Source organism: Aedes albopictus, chromosome 2 (genome assembly GCF_035046485.1).
Source record: "Aedes albopictus strain Foshan chromosome 2, AalbF5, whole genome shotgun sequence".
Classification (NCBI taxonomy): Eukaryota; Metazoa; Arthropoda; class Insecta; order Diptera; family Culicidae; genus Aedes; species Aedes albopictus.
The window spans coordinates 339,840,434-339,867,100 of NC_085137.1; the positions used below are offsets into that span (position 1 = coordinate 339,840,434).

The 26,667-nt window shown below is 40.5% G+C and overlaps 1 protein-coding gene across 5 annotated transcripts in view; it reads left to right on the forward strand.

Moving 5' to 3' along the window:
• The window catches only part of LOC109430942 (homeotic protein distal-less), a 239,049-nt gene that overhangs the window by 34,400 nt on the left and 177,982 nt on the right, over positions 1–26,667 (forward strand). For all 5 annotated transcript variants that reach the window (XM_062852612.1, XM_062852614.1, XM_062852613.1 and 2 more), the window contains exon 2: positions 10,956–11,131. In XM_062852612.1, coding sequence (XP_062708596.1) covers positions 10,956–11,131 — 176 coding nt within the window. The remainder of the gene's footprint in view (positions 1–10,955; positions 11,132–26,667) is intronic.

Here is a 26,667-nt window from a genome sequence, read left to right on the forward strand (position 1 = left end):
CGGCTGGCTTGCTGGTTGTGGAAGATCGTTTGACGACTGCCGTTTGGCCACCAGCTATGGGTGCGCGCGCGCGGTACAGCGCAACGCGGTCCACCGCCACACCACCGTGGTATTCGCCGGCATAGGCGGCGGCGTCGGCGACCAGGCAGGTTTCGGTCGTAATCCTCCACATACCTACCTACAATAACAATAACATTACATATGAGAGGATTTGTTTTATGGCTGTCCGTTTGGTTGTTCAGAAGTTGGGATTGATACTTCGCTTTTATTAGAGGAAGTTCTTTTAAAAAAGCGTCCGGTCTCTAAATTCCTTATGATTTTCAAACCTACTGGAAAATAACACTTTGTTTCATTCTTTGGTTTTCAACTTTTTTTTGCCAATTTATCATAAATACATTAGCTATCATTTTTCGGGGGTTGGGTCTCCAGTTAGCCTAGTGGTTTAGGCTATGGATCGCCAATCCGGAGACGGCGGGTTCGATTCCCGTTCCGGTCGGGAAAATTTTCTCGACTCCCTGGGCATAGTGTATCATTGTTCTTGCCTCACAATATACAATTCCATGCAATGGCAGGCAAAGAAAGCCCTTCAATTAATGACTGTGAAATGCTCAAAGAACACTAAGTTGAAACGAGGCAGGCCAAGTCCCAGTGGGGACGTAGAACCATAAAGAAGAAGAAGATCATTTTTTGAACACGATCAGCTACAAGGTCCCGTCGGGAATCTAAAACCTGTATCCACAATATTCGGGACACAAAAATACGGCTGTAACTCTGCAATAGATTCATTAAAATTGCTCAAATTTGGCCTGATGACATCATAGGATGTGTTCATTTCACCTGCAAAATTTCATGTGAATCAGTGCAGTACATTTTGTTGTAGCAATGGAACGGTAGAACGTGTGCAATTGAATTTTGTACAGCCCCTAGTTTAGCTTCTCAGCGCTGTAAATTTTGAATTTGGCAAAGAAAATAGTTGAAATTTTGAACACAAACCACTCAATCTACATGTTTTGCAAACAAATCGACGCACTATTAATAATTATTATATAGTCATAATTATAGTCAAAACATGTATTGGGACTGACCGTAATTGTAGCCCCTCAGACAGGCATTATTCAGCACCCATTATTGTTTCGGTTGTACTGTTGAAAGTACTTCACCAATAAGCATCAAATTATGCAGACCTAATATACACACAATCAACTACCTTCTGTAAAAAAATCATGAAAATTGGCACAGACATTCGAAAGTTATGAATTGGCAAAGGTCGCACATGAAAAACACGAAACATTTTCACTAACACTCACCCCTATCAACACCTGTAACTTTCAAACCAATTGATCGAAGTCGATGAAATTTTGCATGAAAGTGTCTCTAAAAGTATCATAACTACTTACGAAATTTCTTAATTATCCTCACAGAACCTTGAATTGTAGCGAAAAAAAACATCTATTATGCGAATGAAAATTGGTCATGATTGTACAAAATGCTTAAAACCACGTTTGTTTGTTTTTCATCCACAGTTAAAAGTAATTCATAGATTTTCATGAAATTTGCCCCAAATAATAAACGTACATCAAAGAGCCCTCAGTTAATTTTTAGGTCCATTTTACCGATTCATTACAGACTTGTAGCTGTTCCTCTGTGTCCCGATTATTGCGGATACAGGTTTTAGTCACAGTAATTTGCTTCACATGGTACAATGTATAATGTGATTACTATAACGGGGTGCAGTTTACAGCATTTTTGAACTCGGTAAGTTACGGTCTCCAGTTAGCCTAGTGGTTAAGGCTATGGATCGCCAATCCGGAGACGGCGGATTCGATTACCGTTCCGGTCGGGAAAGTTTTCTCGACTCCCTGGGCATAGTGTATCATTGTAATTTACTTGCCTAACAATATACAAATTTATGGAATGGCAGGCAAAGAAGGCCCTTCAATTAATAACTGTGGAAATGCAAAGAACACTAAGTTGAAGCGAGGCAGGCCAAGTCCCAGTGTGGACGTAGAGCCATAAAGAAGAAGAAGAATATTATAATCAGGTGAACTGTTTAGTCTACTTTCATGTACTCTTGCAAAATCATGCTTTTAGTTTAGCTCCGTTGGTTTATTTGGGAGACCTTGAGATCGATTTTTTGCCACTTACTTACTTACTTTGTCTTACTCCATTGGACAATAAAAACGAGCCAACATCTTTGGTTCAAACGGTGGCTCAATTACCGCAAAAGCGACGGCTTGGGAGGTTATTACCATTCATAGCTCAAATTTTGTAATCCAATCATTGCAAAAAAAGAAATTATCTATTAGGTATCTACCCTTAAGGAGAAAAAAACTAAACGTTACCTTAGGCATCACAACATTTAATTCTTATTTGTAACTTACAACTCTATTGTCGACTACGTGAGCGATTACAATTAGAGCAGATGTACCAGTTACGACGACTCTTTTTTCCTTTTCAATGGTATTTTTTGAATGCAATGCATTTCTAAGTTTTGCATACGTGATAACCAAGCAACATGTGGCATTAAGGACAATCTTCTTGGAATCCCAGTCCAACATTGGATTTTCGAAGTAAAAGCCAAGCTAACCAATAAATACCTGCTTTGTTTTGGCATGAAAAGGGCATGTTTATCAGGCAAACGAATATTTTGACATCTTTTGCAGAACGGAAATGAACACGTTGATTTTGAATTTGATCGTTGATAGGAGTTCACGACCCTCGTTTTATTTAGTAAACGAATAATAAGAACAGTCTCTGCTGATTTTCAATCTTTTTGTGTTATAAAATAACATATTACAACTCGGTGTAAGTTCATGCTGTCCATGCTGTTCTCAGTTCAGTTGATCCTTCAAAAGGACCAGGAGTCGTTAGATTGCACCGAGTTTTCTTTAGATCGTGCGCCTTTTCTCTTGCTATCCCAATGATGATCATTTTCAAACGATCTCTTACGTGTACTTAAGCGACATGTTTCCGACTGTCTGGAAAACTGCTGTGGTGCTCCCGGTACACAATTCCGGTGAAGTTTATAACTCTGAAATCTACTTAACAATTTCACTTCTACCGTGATAAGCTAAGGTATTTAATAGTTTGAGGTTGATGTTTGAGCTATTTTATCTTAACGGATTACCGCCCGACCAAAAGCACATAACAAGATCATAACAAAATTATGACAACTGTTGTTAGAAATAACAATAATTGATATAATTCTGTTATAAGGATTTTCCCATGTGAATATACATAACAAAATTATGTTAACATTTGTTGTAATTTTAGTATCAATATTATAACAAAACTTGTTTCATTTACTGAAACAGATGTATATCAACATTTGTTATATTATGAATTATGATATAATTGCTTCTAACATAATTTCGTAACACGTTTATTGCAATCTTTGTAATAATTTTTGAAACAAAATTATTTCGCTGTTGCGAAAATGATTGATAGTTTTTGTTATTTTGGTCACTCGAGCCAAAAGATTTATGACAAAACTTGTAACAAATTTGTTCTGAAATATATAACATAACTTGTTATAAATTTGTTATAATTCCGCAAGTTTAGTCTAACAAGATTTGATATAGTCTTGTTATGAGCATATCTCAATTTGTTATATTTTTGTTTTTATTGGAACGAATTTTGTCGGATTTTTATAGCGCTTCGGTACACAGTGTCAGAGTTTACTCATTTTTGTGTACGTCTGGATCAGCCTGATCGCTGTGTCAAATGTACACCGTTGCTTCTCTGGCTCAATCGCTGGAATGAGAACAAAATTTATAAATATTTTTCAGTGATCGAGTTCTGATAATTCATGCCATCGTTGAGTGGAAAAATAATCGTGAACTTTGCTCCCGTGCCATCTGATCTTGGTTTTGTGAAATGTTGTTCATTTTTGAGTAACTTTTTCTAAGCGTGTACTAAAATATGTGTGAATCGTACACAAGCTCTTATTGTGAAGCTTTAGGGTGTAGATACTCATTGGAAAGATATGTTATTTTTCAACACGATTTCACATGTTTTTCCCACTATCAATGCTTATATCACTTACAAGATTGGAGTGCAAAAAGTATTAAATTAACAAAGTATTAAAATCGAGGAAAATTTCAAAATATGTATGACACTCGAGTGTAAAATAACTCCATGGAAAATTGGTAAGAAATCTATTTTTAATGCAAACACTATTGTGATGCAAAACCTTTCATATTATTATAGCAGTCTGTGATACATTGGGTTGTAGGAACATAAGATAGCAATTTTCACTACTGCTTGTAGTATCTACTCTGAAGTAAAGTCCACAGAGTTTATTACAAAGTTTTCGAACATGTAGTATTTTCTCTTTTTGAACATGAGCGTTGATGGAAGCTTCTGGTTCCTCATAGTTATTCTTCTTCTTCTTCTTTGTGGCTCTACGTCCACACTGGGACTTGGCCTGCCTCGCTTCAACTTAGTGTTCCACTTTCAGAAGTTCTGCCAGATTCCTACCGGCATTTCCTAAAAAAAAACCAGCTATTCTTTCCGCAATTTATTCTTGTAAAAGTTTACTACTTTTTACTCAAACCACCCATAGAGTCCTCGAAAAATCCTAAAGAAATTGGGGAATTATGATGGAATATCAACAATTTCGTATAAAAACCATTAAAATCCTGAATATTCTGATTAATAATAGTAAACTTTGAAAAATCTCAAGAACTCTCAAGCTTGGAAATCTTTTCAATATTTTTTTTCCGAAATTCATCTGAGGATTTTTCTCGCAATTCCATCCTTGACTCTTCTTAAATTACTTACGGGATTTCTCCTGTTTTTTAACCACCATTCCTTCTCCGAATTCTTTCGCAGTTTCTTATAGAATTCTTTCTGCGATTTTCCCTGGAGCTCTTTCTTGAATTCTTGAAGTTTTTTTTTTCGAGTTTTTTTTTCAAGATTTGTCCAGGAGTTTCTACCAAGACTCCATCCAGAGGTTATCCTATAATTGTCCCCAAAGATCTATCTGGGACTTCTGAGTTTTGTTTCTGGGATTTTCACCAGAGCTCCTTTTGAAGAAGTTTTCCTGCAGAAAGCGCTTCCCGAGATTTCTTTCAGAGATTATCGGGTGATTTCCTTCGGAGACCCTAACAAAATTCTCCAAAATTCCTTCGAGGATTTCCCTTTGTGACTTTCCGTGCAAACTTTCCAACAGTTTCCAGGGATTTTTGCTATAATTTTGTGTACTTCTGCCAGGGATTTCTCCCAAATAATTTGCCAGGCCTACCTTTGACCTTTGAGCTTCTCGCCAGATTTCTCCCGTAGTTCCTTCGGAAATTTCTCTCTCACAGGTTTCCGGAGCTCTTGGAGTTTCCTTACTTTTTCGCACATGCCTACAGCCTCTTTTTTCTGAGATGTACCAATTTTTCTCGGAATTTCTTTCGAAGTTCCTTTTGTTATTTCGCCAGTAATTCTTTTCGTCAAGCATTTTGATGAGTTCCATGGGGTTTCGGGAGGGGAGAGGGGTAGGTCGGTAATTTAGAACGTATCAGAGCTGGTTTCAGGGTGTTCCAGGAGTATTTCAGGTATCGCAAACGGTTTCAATGATGTTTTCAGGAGTTCTCATGAACATCCAGGGGGGGGGTGGGTATCCAGAGGCTTTTCAAGAGAAGATCTCAAAGGTCATTTAGGAGTTTCCAGGGGCATTTAAAGGAGTCTCAATGTTTCTCAAGGGCGTCTTAGGGGAGTTTCACGGAGTCTCAGGTGCATTATAGGTGATCTCAGGAGGATTCAGGGAATTCTCAGAAGAACTCAGACGGGTTTCATAGGTAATACTGGAAGATTTCATCATATTTCAGGCAGTTCCAGGATGTATTAGGTGGCTCTGGAAGTCTCAAGGGCATACCAGGCTGAATCAGAGGGCTTATGGGGTTTCAGATGCGTTTGAGATGGTCTCAGGAGAATTCAGGGGATTCTCAAGAGGATTCAGAGGGATTTCAGGGAGGTTTGTTAGGGCACAGGCAAACAGTCGTATCACTTGGAAAAATAATGTAATTAAAAGCATCATCAAGGGCATATCAGGCTACCTTAGAGGGCTCAGAGGAATGTCAGGGAATCTCAGGGACGTTTTCGGAAGCCTTAGGGGATTTATTAAAAAATACACTACACCGTTTTCAACCAGAGGTTGTACAGACTGAACATAAGCACTAACATAAGACAACGGACAACACACATAACCCAGTGGCACAATGGAGAATTTTCCGATTGACGAAAAGTTTTCACCGACGCCTCTAGCCGCACGGCCACGAAGCCCACGAGGAGATTTTGACAGATTTTTAGCACAAATTTCTCAAACGGAGGAGAACGCGCCTCTGGAGCCGACCAACTGATACCACGAGGAGATAACTGGAGGGTTCAGAGCATTTCAGTGGGTTTCAGGGGCATTTCAGGTAGTCTCAGGGAGGGGGTTTCAGGAGGGTCCATAGGGTCTTACTATTGTTACAGAGAGTCTCAAGTGTATTCACGGCCTGAAACGTCCCTCAAACATCTAAAACGCCTTTGGAATAGCTTTAAAGCTTGAAAAACAAACGTACGGTAAACGTAAAACTCGCTGAAATTTTCGTTTGAGTTTGCTCTCCTGGAGTCCCCCAAAACATCCCTGGAACCCACTCCTTTCTGGCTCATTTGAAATCCCAGGAAACCGCCTTGGTGCCATCACTAGAATAACTAGCCACAGAAATACCCAGGGGCAAAACTTTTTTTTTTTTGAGAACTAAGTTCCCGTATTTAAAGCATTGACTTAGCTTGATGCACAAAATTTCCTCTGTTTTTGCCCTGTTGCAATGTATGCACATTTTCAATTTATGCACCAGGTTCCAGTGTATTCCGAGAAAAACTCGTGGAAAATCCGTGCACGAACTCCCAAAGCTTTTATTAGAGAAACCCCAAAAGGGACGCCCAAAAGAATCCCAGGGCAATTGTATGTGGAGCTTCAGGATATTACACTGGGAGTAATCCTGAAAAAATCGCTGGGGGAAACCTCAAGACAATCACAACAAGAAGTCTTAAAAACAACTACGAAGTATATCCTAAAATAACACAGAGAGATATCGCGGGAAGAGCTCCGTGGGTAATGCTAACAATAACTCCTATAGAAATCTTAAAAGAAAATCTGAATAAACCCTAGGAAATATCTTGGTAGAAAGTCCAGGATATATTCTGGAAAACTCTGAGTAGCATTGAGTAGAATCTTCTACGATGAATTCCAGGAGAAGCTCCGAAGGGAATCTCAAGTGGAATTCCATGGAACATCCCGCGAGATTCTGTAAAAAATAACCCAGGAGAAACTCTTGATGAAAGCTCACGATAATTTCTTGAAAACAGTGCGGATGGATCTTTGGGAGTAATCCCGTGAGGTATCCAAAAAGCAATTCCGCGAAAACCTCGGGCAGAAATTGCAGGATGAACTCATTGGAAAACCCATGAAAAATTTCTGAAAAATCCTGGGATGAACTTTAGCGAAAATGCCAGGAATAACTACTGTAGAAATTCTGAGAGAAATTCTTGGAGAAACTCTTGAGAAAATCCCTGGAGGCACACCGGAAAGGATTACGTGAATTAATTCAAGATTCCGCTTAAAACTCTAGAAGAAATCGACAACGTCTGAGAAATATCCTGGGAGTAACTCCTGTAGAAATTCCGGGATAAACCCTCAGAAAGCTAACGAGGGAGAAAATGCTTGCTTTCCAAATAATCATCTGGAGAAATCTGCAACTTCAACGCGGAACCACAAGCTTACAGCAAAAATTGGGATTACTTTAGCCGTTCTGATGTAAGACCACCACCAGTCGTTTTTCATACAAAATGGAAAAGTTTGATGTTTTGACGCTCGGTTTCTAGTGAACCGATTTGGCTGAAATTTTGACAGTCACCATGGAATTACGTGTATTTTTATATATGTATATTATATTGATTGAATTCTGTTTACTATAAAAACAATACTGATACAGGCACTATGCGGCAAAAGAATAAGACCAGCTTTAATGTTGAGTATTTGTAATCAATTCAGTATGTGACCCATTTTTTAACCCTCCTAAGATGTTGAGCGTAAGGCACGTTCAGCGGGTCTGTCTGGGTCATATTGACCCCAATATCCTACTCGGGTTAAACAGCATCCTTAATTTCAGCACTTGTTCGTTCATGAATCATCAAACACCAGATAGTCATTTATACTTTTTGTAATGGCAATCTGGAAGTGGCCCGATTACACTAGTTTACAAGATAAAACGAAAGTCGTGAACTTCTGTCAACGACCAAAATTTTTGAAGTACAATTTAGCACTGATTTCGAAACCGTGCTTCAAAAAATTTTAAGTAGAGCAGTTTTTGAGTTTTAGCTCAATATCGAGTTTTACAATTTTTAAAAATATGAAATTTACAAAAATTCAAATATCTTGCGTTTTGTTCAACAAATTTCAAATCTATTTCCATAAATGAAAAGCTGAATGCAATACCATTCGATCATCTGAATGCAGGTTTTGTGTCAGATTGATGAAATTCAAGATATTGGCGAGTTTTAGGGACGATCTCCTTAAATTTTAGCCAAATTTCCAAAAATATATGAAGAAATGTATTTTCTTCAATAAGAAAAAAAAAACAATCTAAAAATTCTTTCTCAACGTTTATTTGACATATTATATGTATGCTAGTTACAGTAAAAAATTTAGCTCAATCGGAGCATTGATTACGAAGAATGAGATGTGTGAAGTGAGCGACGTTGCTTAAAAATAGAACAAAAATCGATTTCAAATCATCAGCCTTGTATGGAAAGTCGAAAAATTTCCGCTCTACTGTAATTTTTTTCCTTCACGTTTTCGAACTCAGGGCATGATTCTACACCAAAAATGATCATCAGCTTACCGAGTTCAAAAATGCTGTAAACTAGTGTTATTTTGTCGTATCGTGTAGTTGTATCTTTTGATGTAATGAACGGAATTCAATCAAATCAATACAAATCAAGATTCATGACGACTGTCAAAATTTCAACCAAATCGGTTCACTAGTAATCGAGCACCATATCGTTATACTTGGCCATTTTGTATTAAAAACGGCAGGTGTTGTCCAATACTACAGTGATAGACATTCGTTTAGCCGAGAACAAAAAAAAGTGTCAGGAAACTCATACAAAAGATTTTATGATAAAACTTTTTTATCGTAGTAATAGTATATCTAGTACAGTTTTATAAAAATGTGATACAATAAACTTACATATACACTGAAACAAACCCGAGGGTAAAAACCCTTCAAATTTCATTTTTTGCCTAGACATTCGTTTAGCCGAGGTAAATGAAAAATGAATGTCTACCACTGTATACATTGCGAAATATCTTGTTAATGTGTTTTCGATTGACCTGCAACTCTATTATCACAGACAAACAGACGTAACACTTCGAACATTTTTCGATTCACATCATAGTCACGGCAACATGTTCGCCCAATGCTAAAAGGACTGAGTTTGGCCGACCATCAACTAGATGGCGGTAGTGGGCAAACGTCAAACTCGAGCAAAAGCGACGCGAGCGCCACGGATGGCCAGTTGGCCAACTATCAAATTTTTAAACAGATCGTTAAATTGATGTACGATGGCAATCATCAGAGTGTTACGTCTGTTTGTCTGTGCTATTATATTATTGATGTTCTTCTGTGTTTTTATGAACATTTATAAAGTTTTTTTATTTGTGGTTTTCGTTTACTCCTGCTTATTACACGACCCCGTAACAGCATTGAACGAGACACAGAAGTGGCGAAAATTTTCCACTCCAACAGAATGCGATTTCGCAAACGTTTGCTCCACTTTCTTCCCCGCGATAATTGTTTTATGACCCAAACGTCCTCCTCGAAACAACCCCATCAAACGGTCAACCACCATTTGAACCCTTGACGAGCGTCTAATTGTTGACCAATTTAACAATTTTCCTACCCTACAATCGAAAGTTTTCCTTCGGATTTCCCACTTCCGGCTTCCGCATATCGTTGCGCTCGCGGACTTCTTCGCGCGTACAAATTTCCCATGAACCCCCTCGAACCAGCATCCGCTGCGCTGACTGGCTGGGTGGCTGGCGCTCTGACCGATTCTGCCCAGTCATTGCAGCAGAGACCCGGCGGGTTCGGGAGCCGTGGCTGCTTGCTGGGGCCGGGGCCGGGGCCGTGCAACCGGCCCGTGGAAACCCGGCCGCCCAAATCGCGCGCGCCACCCGGGCGCGCCAAATCACTGCGAACGATTTTCCAATTTGGACCCGCGGATTCGGAACGGATGAAATTATTTCCAATAATTGTTACCCACAAACGCGCACAATAGGTACGTGTGAGTGTGCCTGATCGGGGCTACACGATTGTTTGGTTCTGGCTCCCCGTTTTTTTTTATTATTATTTCTTCTGTTTCTTGTTTTCTGAACTGCGCAGTTGTTTTTCTTCTCGGTGTGATGCATTTTCCAAAAATCCCCGTGTGAAAAGCAAGTGGCAACGGGCGTCGTGGTCGACGACGACGAGGGCGATCGCGCAAGGCCTAGTTTCTCTTTTCCGTGGTAGAGCTCAGAAAAACCGCTCTGCTGGTCTATGGTTCACCACGGTCGGTCGGTGTGGTTACGAAGGGGGTGGTTGTTTTTCCTACTGCTTTGAAAGTTGCTGGTGGTGCAGCGAAGACGACGCCAGAGATTTGGCTCCGAAAATTGAAGGCCATTTTATTCCGAAATTAAATTATTACCGCGGGGGGAAATTATTCATTTTTCGACTGTTGCTGATGCTGGGGAGCCAGGGAAATTACACGGCCTAGGAAATTATACTTAATATGCAGTGGAGCTGCTGCTGTTCGTCTGGCAAGCGTGCGTTCGCTGCCAATAAACCACCCGTAATCGAAAACATAACCTTAATTCCGTATGCTAATTCATGACGTCATTCTCATAGTTTTTTTTTTTCTTTTTCCGTTTTCCATAATTTCAGCTACGGTGGCATCCGGAGTGGGTACCAGCATTTCAGTGCGCAGGGCGGGCAGGACTCGGGTTTTCCGAGTCCGCGAAGTGCCCTAGGTTATCCCTTCCCGCCCATGCACCAGAATTCCTATTCAGGTTATCACTTAGGCAGTTATGCACCTCCCTGCGCTAGTCCACCAAAAGACGGTAAGTTGAAGCAAATGTTCTTTTTGGTTAGTTTATATTCTAGGTATAAGCACAGATAAACATACATCTTAGAAATTATTCGAAACAAGGTATCTTTTACCTTGAAAAAATCTCTACGTTTAGAAAGCGTGTTGAAAATAGGAAGAAGAGATAAAACAATATCTTCAGGAAGTAAAAGATTTCTTGTACAAAATCTTTGATTGAAAAGGATTTTTTTGGTAGAAGTATCATTTATAAAATTAAGCTTTGAGATACCTCTAGTGATTTTTGAAGCCTTTGTTTTAGTATTTCATGAGGATGGTCAAGCCAATCAATGTTATCCAGTAGATTGATGATATTCTCCGTTTTACGGTACTACTAATTCCAATGACTTGGCGTTTTTAGAGAAATGATTATCAAACTGCGGCCCACGAGCCCTTGAGTAAGTTTCATGCGGCTCGCAAACTGATTTTGAAATCAATTAGAATGCAACCCGCTTATAAGTTCCATAAATCACTGTCAAGATGTGTACCATACTCTCGAAATTGCTCGAGAATGACTATTCAGGAATAGTTGTCAGCATAACTGCAAAAAAAAACTTGAAAATTAGAAGACATAGAATGCTGATTAATTGACAAATTGAGAGATAAAATTGTGAAAAAATGGCCTTCCGGTGGGATTCGAACCCACGACTCCGTATTCGCTAGACCAACGCTTTAAACAACTAAGCCACACAACAGCTAACATTGGTGGCTTAGTTGGTTAAAGCGCCTGTCTAGCGAATACAGTCGTGGGTTCGAATCCCACCAGAGCGCGATTTTTGCAAAATTGCATCTCTCAATTTGCCAATTAATCAACATTCTGAGTCTTGTAATTTTCAAATTTTACGCTTCGACGTACCAAAAAATATACAGATATAGACATATGTATAAGCAACACACTTTTTTAATCAGCATAGAAGCCTTCGAAAGTTTAATAGCTCATTAATTTTATCAAAATGCAAAGTTTCCATACCTATCAATTGTTTTCGAGATCAACCATCTTACGGCCATTGTTGTCTTGTGGGTTTTCTCCAGGAGTTTCTTCTGGGACTTCTTCAAGAATTCCTTTCGAAATTGAATCCAAGATTCCTACAGGTATTCTGTGTAAAATTCCTCCAGGGATTCCATGCGAGGTTTCTCCAGAAATTCCTTGTGGTTTTTATCAGGAATTCTTCCAGAGATTGTTCTAGGAAATCCTTCTGGAAATCCTCCAAGAAGTCCATCCGGGATTGTTTTAGGAACTTTCTCCGTGATTTTTTCCAGAGTTGCTTCAAGAACCTCTGCCGAGATTCCTCCCAGAACTCCTTCCGGGATTTCTTCAGAAGCTTCTTCCTTGATTCCTCTTAGAACTCTTTTTTGAATCCCTACAGGAGCTCTTGCAGATACTTCTAGAATTCTTACGGAAGCTACTTTTGGACTTCTCCTAGATGTTTCTAAGGGAAATCATCCTGAACTCTCAAGGGAATTTCTCCAGGACTATGCCAAGGAATGCCTTCTCTCAGGAGTCCCTTCTGGGTTTTCTCCTTAAATTCCTTCCAGGATACATTTTTCAAGAATTCCTTTTGTAAATCCCAGAAAAAAGCTTCTGATGACATTCGCAATGAAACTAAACCTGGAGGCTTCCCGGAACTCCTGAAGAAATTCCGGATGGAACTTCTGAAGTTCCAGAAGAAGTCTCAGGAGGAATCCTGAAAGAAGTTCCTGGGGGAATCCCGCATGGAACCTTTTAAGGAATTTCAGAAGAAAATGCAGGAAGAAATAAAAAGTGAACTTCTGACTGGAGGAACTAAAAAAAAACTCAGTTGGAGCTTCCTCAGCAATCACAGAAACAACACCTAGAAGAATGCTGGAATAAATTTCTTGTGAAATCATGGTAGGCATTTGTGGAGGAATCTCAGGACAAAATGCAGGGGTAATCCCAGACGGAATTTCTGGAACTCAAAACTCTTTGCGTGTCGCACACGCTGCTACGAGACAGCACAACAAACCAGAGACGAGTACGTGCAATCGGTTGTGTGTTGCTCGCTTACTTTGCCGCGTGCTGGAGCTCTCCTGTTTCTCACGCTTTGTCTTAGCACTCTCTCGGTGCTTGTCTCCGTGCTTTGCACTTGGCTTGATACTACCCATGATTGGGAAAATTTCGAATCAAACGACCTATCACATGTCAACCCTTGACAAGCTTAACAATTTTGCCGAAAACACAAAATCTTTAATAAATTTATTAAATTATTTTTTTCTGTTTGGTGACAAGCACAGTCCCAAGCACCGTGCATTACTCCCTGCGCCGTAGAGCTAGTGCTGCGGTTTGTCTCTCGTGCAATTACGAAACCTCTCACTCATACGTCTCTTGTCTCTCGGCAAAACGGGAGACAAGCACTTGCGATTGTGTGAAGCACACGCTTTTTTCGCACCGCACGGTGCATGCCGCCAATCCCTGGAATTTATTCCCTAGAAAATCTGAAAGAATCTCTTGAGGAATCCCGGGAGTAGGACCATCTCGGCAGGGGTTCTATTTTGGGCACTTTTCTACTATAACTCAGCCAATTCTGAACCAATTGACACAATTTTTGGAACGCGATGAGATACGTAGGGGAGACTGAGGAGACTTAAGTCTCCCTGGGGAGACTTGTTCCCCCCATATTTTCTCGAAATCAAAAACAGTTTTCTTCTAGTATATTTTTCCCAAAACAACATCTGGACAGACGACAATGTTTTGGCTATAATTGATTTTAAATGTGTATTGCATTATTTTATAATGGCTGATGGTTTGTTTTCAGTCCTTCAGAAATATTTTAGGCGATTCCGAAAATCTCAATAACTTTGTGAAAATTGAACCAAATCGTGTCAAAATTTCACAGTACATAGTATAAATAACATACTATCAAACGTATTTGTCCAAATAAGGCTGTTATATAAATATTTCAATTAATGTGGCTTAGTGACATGGGGAGACTTGATCCCTCGAGGATTACACACACATTATACATGTGTAAAATAAAATTCTATTTGGAAGCCTCTATTTACTCGGAATTCTAGTGATAAAACGTGTCAAATAATTATTATATTATTACACACTATCAAAAGGGGGTTCAAGAAGTTCCCATTTTCAAAATACGGCATATCCTTAACAATTTAAGTAAATCTTATAATTTCAATTACACTCTATTCACCAAAAATGCAAGAAAACTTGAAAAGAAAATGAACAGGAAGCTTCTTGAGTTATTTTCCCTTTAAAATAACCATGTGCTCAAAAGGGGATCAATTGTGACCCATTTTTGAAAATACATCATAAGACATGCCTCCATAAAAACACAGTTTTGAAAGCTTTAACAATAATTTAAAGTCCTTCTGGTTTTTATAAACTTGCAATAGATGTTTACCTGCCATTTTGTACGAAAAATAGATCTACACAGCAAAAAAATATGAAAGTTAAACAGCACGTAAATTGAAGATCAACTGAAATTTGCGGCATAAAAATGTAAATCACCAACATTCAACGTCAGCCGAGCAGCCCGCTGCTGGTCAGACGGCTTGTTTACAGATTTTAAAGCATACTCGCTTTAAATTTACATGCATCTGCTATAAATCATGCCAGCCACTCTCCGTCATCAGCTAAACGAACGGCTGCTCGCAGCTGTGGCGGTTTCCTCGTTGTCTCTCTCAGTATTCTCTGCAGCAGCCGGAGCATGTCGGGAATGCGTGCATTATGGTAGAAGCAGTTTAACTTTGACTGTCTACTCTTCAGCAAGCTGAAATAGCCGAGAGAGCTCGGGTGTGCTACTCACACCCCAAGGATCTCAGTTCAATTCTCGTTCGGAGCTAAATTTTTCTTTATATTTTCTAACAGATATCTGCAATGTAATTTTAAGATCGCACAAAAATTTCCATCATATATGACGGGGTCCTTTTGTTACATTCGATCCGTCATAAATTTACACGTTTTTTTCGAACTGTGTAGTTTTGTGTTTTTCTTAAATTCACAGGCTAATTAAGAAAAAGGGATCAAGTCTCCCCAGTCTCCCCTATAGTATCTAGCCGTGTCCAAAATTTCAAGTCAATTGATTTGGAATTGACTGAGTTATAGCGCAGAGTGCCCAAAATATCGGCCGCTGCCCAAGTGGTTCGCTACACTACTTACTGAAGGAATTGTGGCGAGAGGGAATCTGCAGAAATCGCTGTCATATGTAATCTTGGAAGCACCTTTATTCTCACCTAGTATTCCAGATCTAAAATGTGCGCCAAGTGCAAAGTTTGAATTTTATGAATAATTTCTCCGAAGACTGTATGCTAAAATATTGTGTAGTTCTTCGGCTGTCCATCTCTCCGGTCAATAAGGCTTTGGATCGCCAAACCGGACAAGGCGGGTTCTATTCCCGTTTCAATCGGGAATATATCTCGACTTCCTTGGGCATACTGTACCATTGTACTAGCCTCACAATGTACAAATTCGTGTAGTGACAGGCAAAGAAAGCTGAAGAGTGGCAGGTCAAGTTCCAGTGGGAACGTAGAGCCACAAAGAAGAAGCTGAATGAAAAAATATTTCAAGGTAAAGTCCTACAAGAGCTAAATTTTTGATTTTCTAATGGCCACTTTGCCATATTTATTGTGCATCTCTTAAGTACTGTCCTATAAATAAGACGCTGAGAACTCGGGTTATCTGTCCTATAGCACGCTAGGCAGATATGGGTTAGGCTATGGAATATCATTTATCATAAAATCAGCATCTCAATTCAACGGATTAGAGGCGGTTTACATAGCTGTGCAACAATTTTAGACGAAATCCACCAAGGACATTATCAATTCGAATGCATATCATGTGACGGATTCGGTCGGTATGCTATCGTGTAGATAAAGTTGGCATAACCTTTAGAATGACAGCAAATCAATGATCTATCTCAATTGATAGTGGTTTACTAAATTAAATAAATCCACTATCGAGTAACCTATCATATGTTCACTCAATGGCCAGTTACATCAATCTAGATTCCGTTCTTCAAAGAATACATGAGCCTAGTCTCAAATACAAACAACTGTATTCAAAGAAAGTTCTTAGGTTGTCATTCCATAACATAAGAAAACCTCTCAGCCTGTAGCCAACAAAAGCATCTTCCCGAGCAGCAACGGATTTGCGTCCGATTTGGTTTGCAAAAAGCCGCTCCGAATGAAAACACCCAAAACAGTAATCAGGCAAGGGGTCGTCCATAAATGACGTAGCTTTTTGGGGGGGAGGGGGGTGTTTGTGATTTTGTGACTAAGTGTGACGATAGGGGGGTAGGGGTTTGTGATATGCTACGTAGCTTTCTACTAGGCCTATAGAAAAAAATATTTCATAATTAATAAACTTTTTACTTGCATTAAGTATTATTATCCAGTAAATAAAAAAAAAAATTGCATGATTTTTTTTCCATTCACATTATTGTAATAACAAATAATGGAAATGAATGCTGGCTTAATTCCTTAAGACATGCAGCTATCGGACGCAACAACTGTATCTGAGAAAGTGGTTTTGAAATCCTGCGTAAAGAATAATATATTGTGTTTGCAGACAAAAATCAATTTCGCCGAAATGCTTCTCAAGACCAATAGTTTGCTGCTTGATATAGAGAGCACTGCGCGCCGCTAAGGTTACAAAGGAAAATTTGTCTGGTATTACGGTAAGATTCCAAGAGTTCCTTATATAGTTTCTACAGGACTTCCTCGAAGAATTCATCCAACAATTTCTTAAGGAACTCCTCTAGCAACTTTGTAAGGAATTTCTCATTATGTTCTTCATAGGTTTCCCAAACAGGAGAAGGACAACATTTCAACTGGGAATCCCAAAAAAAAAACAAAATTTCTGAAAACATTTCAAAAGGATCTGGAGGAATCTCAGAAGGAACTTCCAGAAGAATTTCAGAAGGAACTCCTGGAACAATCATGAAAGGAAATAGAGAAATTTCAAAAGAAATTCCGTGAGGAGTACCTGGAGCAATTTATATGAATCTTAGATGGAGATACTTGTAGATTGTCAGAAGGAACTTCTGGTTTAATTTCTGAAGAAAGCACGGAAGGAATAATTGAAAGAATCCCGTAAGGAATTTCTGAAGCAATCCAGAAAATAACTTTTGGGGAATCACAAAAGATTATCTGGATATAACTCCTGGTGCAATCTAAGAAAAAAAAACCTTGAGGAATTCCAGAAGCAACTATGGGAAGAATCCGTAAAGGGATTCCTCGCAGAATTCTAAGATATTTATCCTGGAAGAATCCTGGATGGAGTGAATGGAGGGATGCTGGAGATGAACCAGCCGCGGGCTGAAAATCTCCTTAATAAAGCTAATAATAATAGTAATAATAATCACAGAAGTGACTCCTGGGAGGGTTTTGAAAGAATACCGGAGGGGTTACCTACCGAGATCTTGGAATGTATATCTGAGTGAATTCCTGAAGGAAGCCAAGAAAGAACTCCTGGAGGAATCCCGAAAGGTACTTTTTTAGGAAACACAGAAAGAAGTTCTGATGGAATCTCAAAAGAAATTCCGGTTAAAATCCCTGTAGAGATGTCTAAAGAAACTGCTGATGGAAAAAAGGAGAAAAAAAAATTGAAAGAACTCCTGAAGGAAACCATGGATAAACTTTTAGAAAAACCTTAGAAAAAAAACTTCTGGAGAAATCTCAAAAGGAGCTTTTGGAGGAATCTAAGAAGGAACTCTGGAATGAATTATTGGAGGGATCTCTGAAGGAACCCCTGAAGGAATATAATAAAGAGGAATTTTCTAATGGAATACAAAAAAAAAATCCTTGGGGAAATCCCAGAAGGAAGTGCTGGAGGAACTAAAAAGGGAGATACTTTCAAAAATGGGAATCCCAAAATAAACTTCACTAGGAATTCCAAAATGAACTGCTGTAAGAATTTTAGAAGAAATTCCTGCAGGGTCCTTCGAATATTGTGGTGAATTCAAGGGTGAATTTTATTCAAATGAAATCAATTTGATATTCTTAATAGGTTTATTAGTGAACAAACTAATATCTTCGGAAGAGCTTCTAGGCTAATATGGTAGCAGAAGGTTGTGGTTTATTGAGTCATTAGCTTTGGTGATAATGTCCACTGGTTGCACCTACGGTCTTGATGTCGGCGTTCTGTACCTGGTAGTCGGCAATGTTTCTTGCTGTTGTTGTTTTTTTCATAATATTCTATTAGCATACAAGTTAAAATTGAAATCAGAGCTAAGTTCGAGTTTTTTTTACATGAAAATTTTGTTGAGGGGGGGGTGTTTAACAAGCTACGTCATTTATAGAGGGGGGTGTCTGAATTTGTGACGAAATGCTACGAGGGGGGAGGGGGTTATTAAAAATCGCTCAAAAAAAGCTACGTCATTTATGGACGCCCCCCAAGCGAAGCGAACCGTCGTCCGTCCGTCGGACGTGCAGCTTTCCCACCCAACCTGGATTGGGCCAACACGACCGACGATGTCCAACGTCCTCCTGTTCATCACAAACGTGTATCCCTCCTAAGACCCTAAAAGCAACAAAGCTGACGACGCGATGCACAGGAGAACGACTGCCCCTGAATTGAAGTTTGTCATTTTGGTCGTGTTGCATTAAAAATTTAAATTCGCCTGCATATTTTAATTCGATTGAGAGATTTTCCACACGTTCTGCGCACCAAAGAAGAGCGAAGAACGGTAAGATGAGCGAGATGCTTGCGTGAATATGCATCGGCGATTTTTTGGGGTCCTTGTTGCGCATCCACCCCAAAAAAGGAAACCGTGAAATTGTCAACGAGAGATGGGTGAGCATTACTCTTAGGGTGGAGTGGGGTTAAAACGCGATATTGGTTGAACTAATGATTGTATGCCACTCGCTGCATAACTTGATTTTCAGAATTAGGGTATTGGTTCCCTTATTAAGCATGTGGCTCCCATTTTCATCCTACTAAAAACAAAGGAATGAAGCGCTTTTTGTTTTGTTTCTTATTTTTGTATTTTTTGTTAGAAGTGAGCACGCATGAAACACAAAAGAACGGAATCAATCGGTGCCGTAATCGCTTGTTCTCGGATAGGTTGAAAATGGGAGCGTGAGATTACTGATGGCACTCGTACCCTAATTCATTTATTTCTGCTTTGCCCCTCTTCACTCTACAGCAATTGGGCTGGTACCCCGTTTCAAGAGATCTCCAAACACGGGTGAAGGTCAATGCTTTTCCCCCAAAAAAAAAATTTCCTTTTCGGGCGTGTTTAATGAAAGTGACTTCCATCGATTTGTCCCCGAAAACAAAAACTAGACAATCAATATAAAGCTCATTAAATTGATTCAATAAGCAGGTCGGGAGCGTCCCGGGGCCTTCGTGCGACCAGAAAACCCGTTTAGCAACAGATGGCCACTGCCGGCCGGTCCCAATGGCGTGGGCCCACCAGACAATATAATGACAATAATAATAATAAAAAAAGCTACACAACACGAACACGGGGGTCAGCTGTTCGACACAGCCCTGCCCTGCGGAAGGGCACACGACTACCACCACCATCACACCAGCACACTGACTAGTCAATCGATTTTAATGAAAATCAATCAACTTTAATTTGCTGGCACCGCAGTTTTCCGATCGCAACATCGCTGAGCTGTAGTGGAGTGGTCACCAACCTCCGGTCCGGGCGGCGAGGTCCAAGCCGTCAGCTTTTTCCTCGTACTTCACGCGACCGAGTCCGAATGATTTATTGATATTCGCAACAACATCAACAATAACCGGGAGCGGTGGTGCGGAAAGGTGCGAAATATAATTGCAAATTGAAATTGTTTTTCATTCATGTGTTTGGTTTGGTTTGGCTTGGCGGGCTGTCGAAGATCGGTATGGTTCGTTCGGGCTGGCAGAATTCCGACTTTCGTGATGTGACTGTCACGGGAAGTTGTTGGAATGGATTTTTTTTTACTTTGTTAATCATGGGGAACCCACAATTCAATTAGGTATCGGTCGAGTCGCATGGTTGATTTTTTGAGGAAGCAGTCGAAAAAGAGATACGTAAGTCACAAGATGTATTCATTGAAATTATGCATGTTTGCTGGATTGCAAAATGATGAGTTGACAGCCTGGCAGGAGCATCCAACACAGCTCTGGTCTGGTCATCTCAAGTTCCTTCCGCAACCTCCCTCGGGCCACTCGAAGACGAAGACTTGTTGAGAGTTGTGTCCTAACCTGGTAGTGCAGCCTGGGCACAGCTACATTAAGGAGGCCCGTAACGCGCGTCTGCCCTGCATGGAAGAGTGGCATCAGAAACCAATTCTAATGTTCTTTAGAAATCTTTTCAGGAAATTATGCCATAAACTTCTCATAATCATTTGAAGTTGGTGTCTTGAGAAAAAATGTTTCTACGAATGATCTCTAGTGAGAAATCTTTTCACTAGATGATGCTGTAAATACAGTCATTGCACAATTATGGGTCACTCTGTCACAATTATTAGTCAGACAGTTCACCATGCAATTCAAATGGAATTGACCCATAATTGTGGGTGACCCATGATTGTGCTATGACTGTATCTCCACCCGAAAAATATGCAATGGTGTTTTGTGCTTGTGTATATTCTTCCAACAGGTAGCACTAGGATGAAAATTACTTCAGTTTTTAACCCGGGAGCGGTCGCGTCGTGTACTGAGTACACGCACCATGAAAAATGCACACTTGTGGTACACAGCGTAAGCGCAGCGTCGCTGCAGGTAGTCAAAGACGCGACTGCTCGAGGGTTTATATCAAGTGATTTTTTGTGGGGGCCTTCTGAAATGCGAAGGCCCAGGGCCATGACACCCCTCCCCCATCCCTCACTTCGGCCCTGCATTTATTTCATGATCCGAATTAGTTAATGTTTTCTGGAAAGTTGTTAATTTGATCAAGGTCTTAATTCTAGGGGATTCAAAATTCAACCGCTAGACGGTGGTAGCATGCATGATTCACATCTCGTATATTTTTAGGACAAGCTTACTTAGAAAGATTGGATTTTCGACATAGTTAGTTGGAAGAAAACTGATGTACATACATTATGCATATCCTGACTAATCAGAAATATAATTGTCTCGGCAAAGACTAATGGTGTTGGCAATGGGCTTTCAGATTTATTGGAGATTTAAAAGTACTTTCGGGAGGATTTAAGAAAATTTTGGGGCGTCGCAGTGGGTTTCAAGAGGGTTTTCAAAGCCACTTGTGGGAATTCCGGACGTTTCAAGGTGCCTCAGTGGGATTTAGGAATTTTAAGCGGTTTCTAGGGGTGTTTTAGGACATCCACGGGAATATATTGGTTTTTAAAGGCGTTTCAAGGGGGCTTCAGAAAGTTTAAAATACGTATCAAGGGGTCTAAGGGACGTTTTAGGATATCTTAGGGGTATCAAGGGCATTTCAGAGGGTTTCAATAAATATTTCGATCATTTTTAGGGGCATTTTCAGGGGCAATACATTGTGTCTCAGAAGCGTTGAAATGAATTTTAGGTGAGTTAGTTGGCTTCCAGGGTGGTTGCAGAGGGTGTTTAAATGGACTCCAGAGCAGAGATGCCAGATGATTTTCTGTATCACTTGTTCAAAAATCTGTATCCCATACAAAATTTGGGTGAGAAATCTGTATCCCATACAAATGGAAAATCTGTATTGCATATAAATGCTATCTGTATCCATGCCCAAAAATCTGTATAATACAGATAAATCTGTATATATGGCATCCCTGCTCCAGAGCCATGGTGCATATCAACTGCTCTATAACTCTCATCAAACGCTCTGAAATCTTTTTGAAAGCGTAGGGCTTCGTGGCCGTGCGTGCCTGGAACGTAACTTAATCCTCAGGAAATGTAACGTAACTGAAACCTCAAGAAATCTCTTTAAACACGCCTAAACCCCCAGAAACGCTCCCACTTCCTCATAAAACGCTCTTTAAATCCCTTTAAAGGTCCTCAACCTATTAGAAAGACCAGAAACACTTTAGAACGCTTCTGAACTGCTACTAAGACTCCCTAAAACGCCCCTCAAACTCCATGGACTTCCTGAAACATCACTGAATTCTTTTGAAAAACCCTGAACTGAAAACTCTTCGGCACGGGACCGAAGCTTGGTCAATGTGAAAAATCAAATTATTGTGTAGCAATTAAAAAAGGTTATATGGAAGCCCCTAATATGTGGAGGGCCAGGGACAACCATGTCATACCGACAACCCTTCCCCAACCCCATCTGGTCCTCTCCTTGAAACGGCTCTGAAGCATACCAAAAAAAAAACCTTAAAGTCCCTTGAAACTATCTGAAACTCTTTCAAACCCCTATATAACCCCTTATGTCCATTCCAACCCTTCCCTAACCCCATCTGGTCCTCTCCTTGAAACGGCTCTGAAGCATACAAAAAAAAACTTAAAGTCCCTTGAAACTAACTGAAACTCTCTCAAAACCCCATATAACCCCTTAAGTTCATTTGAAACTCCTAAAACGTTCATCAAGAATGGTCAGAAACCTTCTAAAATCCCAAAACCACCTGAAGTGTCACTGAGACCCTGTGAACCGCCCTGATATACCTATCCTATGAAACGCTACTTAAACTCCCCTGAAGCCCGTAAAGCGACTAAGAACCCTTTGACCCAAAAGTACTCCTAAAGACCAATAGATCATCTCTGAAATGGACTCTAACAATCCCACGTAAAGGATTTCTTTCGGAGATTTAACTTGTGATTAACCAGAATGATTCCTGTAGGAATCCCTACCGGGACTCTTTCACAGATATCTCTCGGAATTTCTTCAGGGATTTCTCCAAGGATTCCTGCTGGGACTATTCTATACTTAACAGGGATTTCTTTCAGTATTCCCAAAGGGATTTCTCCTGGTGCTTCCAAAGGCATTCCTCTAGAGGTTTTTCCACAGATTCATCGCGGGATTTCTTTGGAGATGCTTCTTCGGATTCCTTTAGAAAACACTCCGATGATTCCTTTGATGAATTCTTTCGATATTTCTTAAGGGATAGCCCCCACGATTCGTTTTAGGATTCCATCAAGATTTTCCACTAGTATTATTTTAGAGATTAATTTCTCTGAGCTTTCTCCCGGGATTTTTTCAGGGATTCCTTGAGAGCTACCTCCAGGGGTGCCTTCAGATATTCCCACCGGGATTCTTTTAAATATTCTTCCTGGAGTCCTTTGAGGGATTTCCTTCTGTGTTTGTGTTGTTTCAGGGGTTTTTCCTGGATATGATCTAGGGATACCTCCCGGGATTCGCTGAGAGGACTCCTACAGTAAATCCTCTCGATATTCTTACTGGAACTCTTCCCGGGATTTCTCGCTAGATTCCTTTTTGGTTTTTACTCGAGATTTCTTCAGAGATTGATATCCCGGAATCACTTCTGAGCTTCCTTTCAAGATATCCTCTGGGATTCAGGATTTTTTTTTTGAATTTCAGGAATTTCTACCGGGACTTTTTCAATAAATCTTCTGAAGATTCCTTCAAATATTCCTTCAGGGAATGCTTCCGAGATTCTTTCTGAGGTTTCTCCCAGTATTCCGTCTGGAAATTCTCCGGGATTTCTTAAAGGGTTTGACCAGTTTCCCAAAGGAGTCTATCTAGAGTATCTTAAGGGGACTCCTGCAGGGATTCATTCTAGGATTATTTCAGGAATTCTTCCGGAGTTTGTCTTGAAATTTCAGCCGAGATTTTCCGGGATTTCTTGAAGGAATTTGATCCAAATTACTCCAGAGATTCCCTCAGATCTGCCGGTATATACACGGACGTCAAAAATTCATACATTCAACATAAGGATAATACACGTTATTAGCCAGCGAGTTCCGTCCGCAAGAACCAAAGCTTTGAATTCGTTCGCTCGATCAACCCGTCACATACAGCATCGCAGTTTGAAGAGAACGAGTGCAAAGTACACGTTCACATCATCACCATAACCATCACCGACGACGCAACGACGCAACGATGCAACGACGTGACCGACAAACAACGTTGAAAAAACTAATCTATTCCAGGGGTTCTCGTGCATCACTTTCTCACTCGTCACTGCAGTTCATCACTAGAGCGTTCGTTCTTGCGCAGTGCGCATGTTAAATCTTAACTTCGCTCGTCTCGTTGGAGGAACAGTTGATTCCAAGCATGCTGAGTAAAACGGCGACACTGTGATAGCTTGTAGAAATTGGCTTGGAATGCAATAAAAGTGCACGCACAAATTTAGGACAGCCGTTACCCAAGCAACAGTCGGATGACTAATTTGCTTTCAAGAAGTTTTAAAACCCTTATAAAACCAAGATTAATTTATGGCATGGTGTTTACAACCTCGTCGAATCTACTCTACTCAAAAGTAGGTTCCATATTTTTTGTTTTGCCTCAGTACCACTCTCACTAAGCTGTTCTAATCTATCGGCTGTATTGACTAAGTCATCTCTTTCCTGATACTTAGTCTCTATATTTCTTCCGCTTTTCAGCTGTTAGGTGAAGTGTTGCTCTACCTTTCGAAAACCTTACGGCTGTCGTCTATAACTCATATTTCCGAACGTATTTTAAAACTTTAAAACGAGAATACCTGAGTGTTCTTTTCCGCTAGAGCTTATAATATACGCTTCTCCCAGACGATGAGATGCACTATTTCTGTCTCCGCTTGTAGCTTTCCACGTTCTGGTGGGTTCCATGTAGTACTCTTCAAGCCCTTTCTGTACTTCTCATCAATCCAGCCATGCCATCGAAACTGTGTAACGTACCTTTATGGTGCTTTGGGCTGTGTCGTTAAAGCTTACAAAGCGGTCGTCGGTACCGTACATTGATCATGCTTGGACGAATATACCAGATATCTATTCAACAATCTTTAGAGCGGGACACATTTCTCGTTAATAAACGTATGTGTAGAGTTGATGTCAGACACATAGTTTATACAAAAGCAACGAGCTGCTGTTTGGATTTTTTACCCTGCTATAATATTTGAAAGTTTAAGCTTTTTTTAAGAACCTTCTGGATCATTCACCTTTAGTGGGAAAGTCGGACCAAATACGCTTAATACCAATTTTAGAATAGCGTAGTGGTAAAAACCTACAAATAGCGGAACTCTAAGATGATCAAAAGTTTGAATGTGGTTGATGACGACCGTCCTTTGGGCGATAGTCGCTCACATATGCACCATAATTTCAGTGCCGTAGTCTCACCGAACTTTATGAATGTTTACCGATTTATGCTGTTCCATGCTACCAAGATAAAAACAGTCCGCAAGGTTTCGATCGTCATTGTCACCCTTTCCCGCAAATCAGTACAACAGTTTTTGCGAATTTGGACCTCGCTCTGTACGGGGCGCACCTATTCCGTACCGTGGCATGTTGCTGTCCCCGGTAGAACACCACCGATTCGAACAACCAAAATGTCACTTCGTGTCGTTGTTGATCTTCCTCCGCATCCGACACGCACCGTGACCTGTGCTGTGGAGGTAGAGCTGGGCTGGCTAAGGCTGGAACCGTGCGAAGAGATTATGCGTGGTGTACCCTACTCGGCGCGTTGCGTTGTCGGCGTTGCGGCGTTGTTGACGTTGTCGGCCTTATGTATAATGCGAAAAGCTGCAAACCGGTAGCTCAACGACGCATTCTGTACCTACAGAGTTGCTGCGTGGCGGCAAACCGGCAATCAGCCAGCGAGCGCCTGTATGCTGTTGCACATAAATTAACATTTTTGATTAAATACGCAGCGTTTATGCATTTTATTCATTAAGACAATCGACAGCGAACGCACCGGAGAGTTGGTGATTTTTTTCTTCCCATATTTGCTGCTGCTTGGTAGAACTACGTCGTCGTCGTCGTCGTCGTCGTTGCCGGTAGGGTTTGTAGCCGTTGACGACGCGTCGCCGTAGTTGTCGATGTGCTTGTTGGCTACTGTTTTGCGCGAGATTTTTATCTGTGAACTTTCATCGAGTAAACCCCCGCGGCACTGCTCCCGTACCGGACCTAGATGCCAGTCACCAGTCGCACTACCCGTAGATGCGTTTAGGTTGTAAAATCGTGTGTTGGTCGGTCTCGGTAGCTGTAAGCTACATCTACATTGTTAAACTCAGAACAGTTTTGCTGGTACAGCAAAGTGCGTTCAATATCACGAGCGAGGGCATACATGTGACGAACGACTCGCCGTCGTCATCAACATCATCGCGCTCGATCGTAAAACATCATCAGGTGAATATAATTAGCCTTGACGGGAGAAGTGATGCACAGTGCGCTTTGTGCGTGTTTGTAGAACAACAAGCTTCCGAGCAGTCTGTCGGTCAGCAGCTTGGCGTGGCGGTCGCACAACTGGATGGACCTTGAATTCTGTTCTAGTTAACATCAAAGTAGCGGAACACGAAAAATCCAGAACAATTCCCACATTCTGATCGAATTTGTTACTTGCATACCATACGCAATCTAAATTGGGTCAAAATGCACGTTCCATGTATGTCAACAACGTCCCGGCAACCGTTAATTTGAAGATTAGTTTCAGCTGTGATAGATGCCATTTTTCTGTAGTCACCCCCTGCGTCGTTTAATCCACAGAACCCAGCCCACCTCTCGAACGA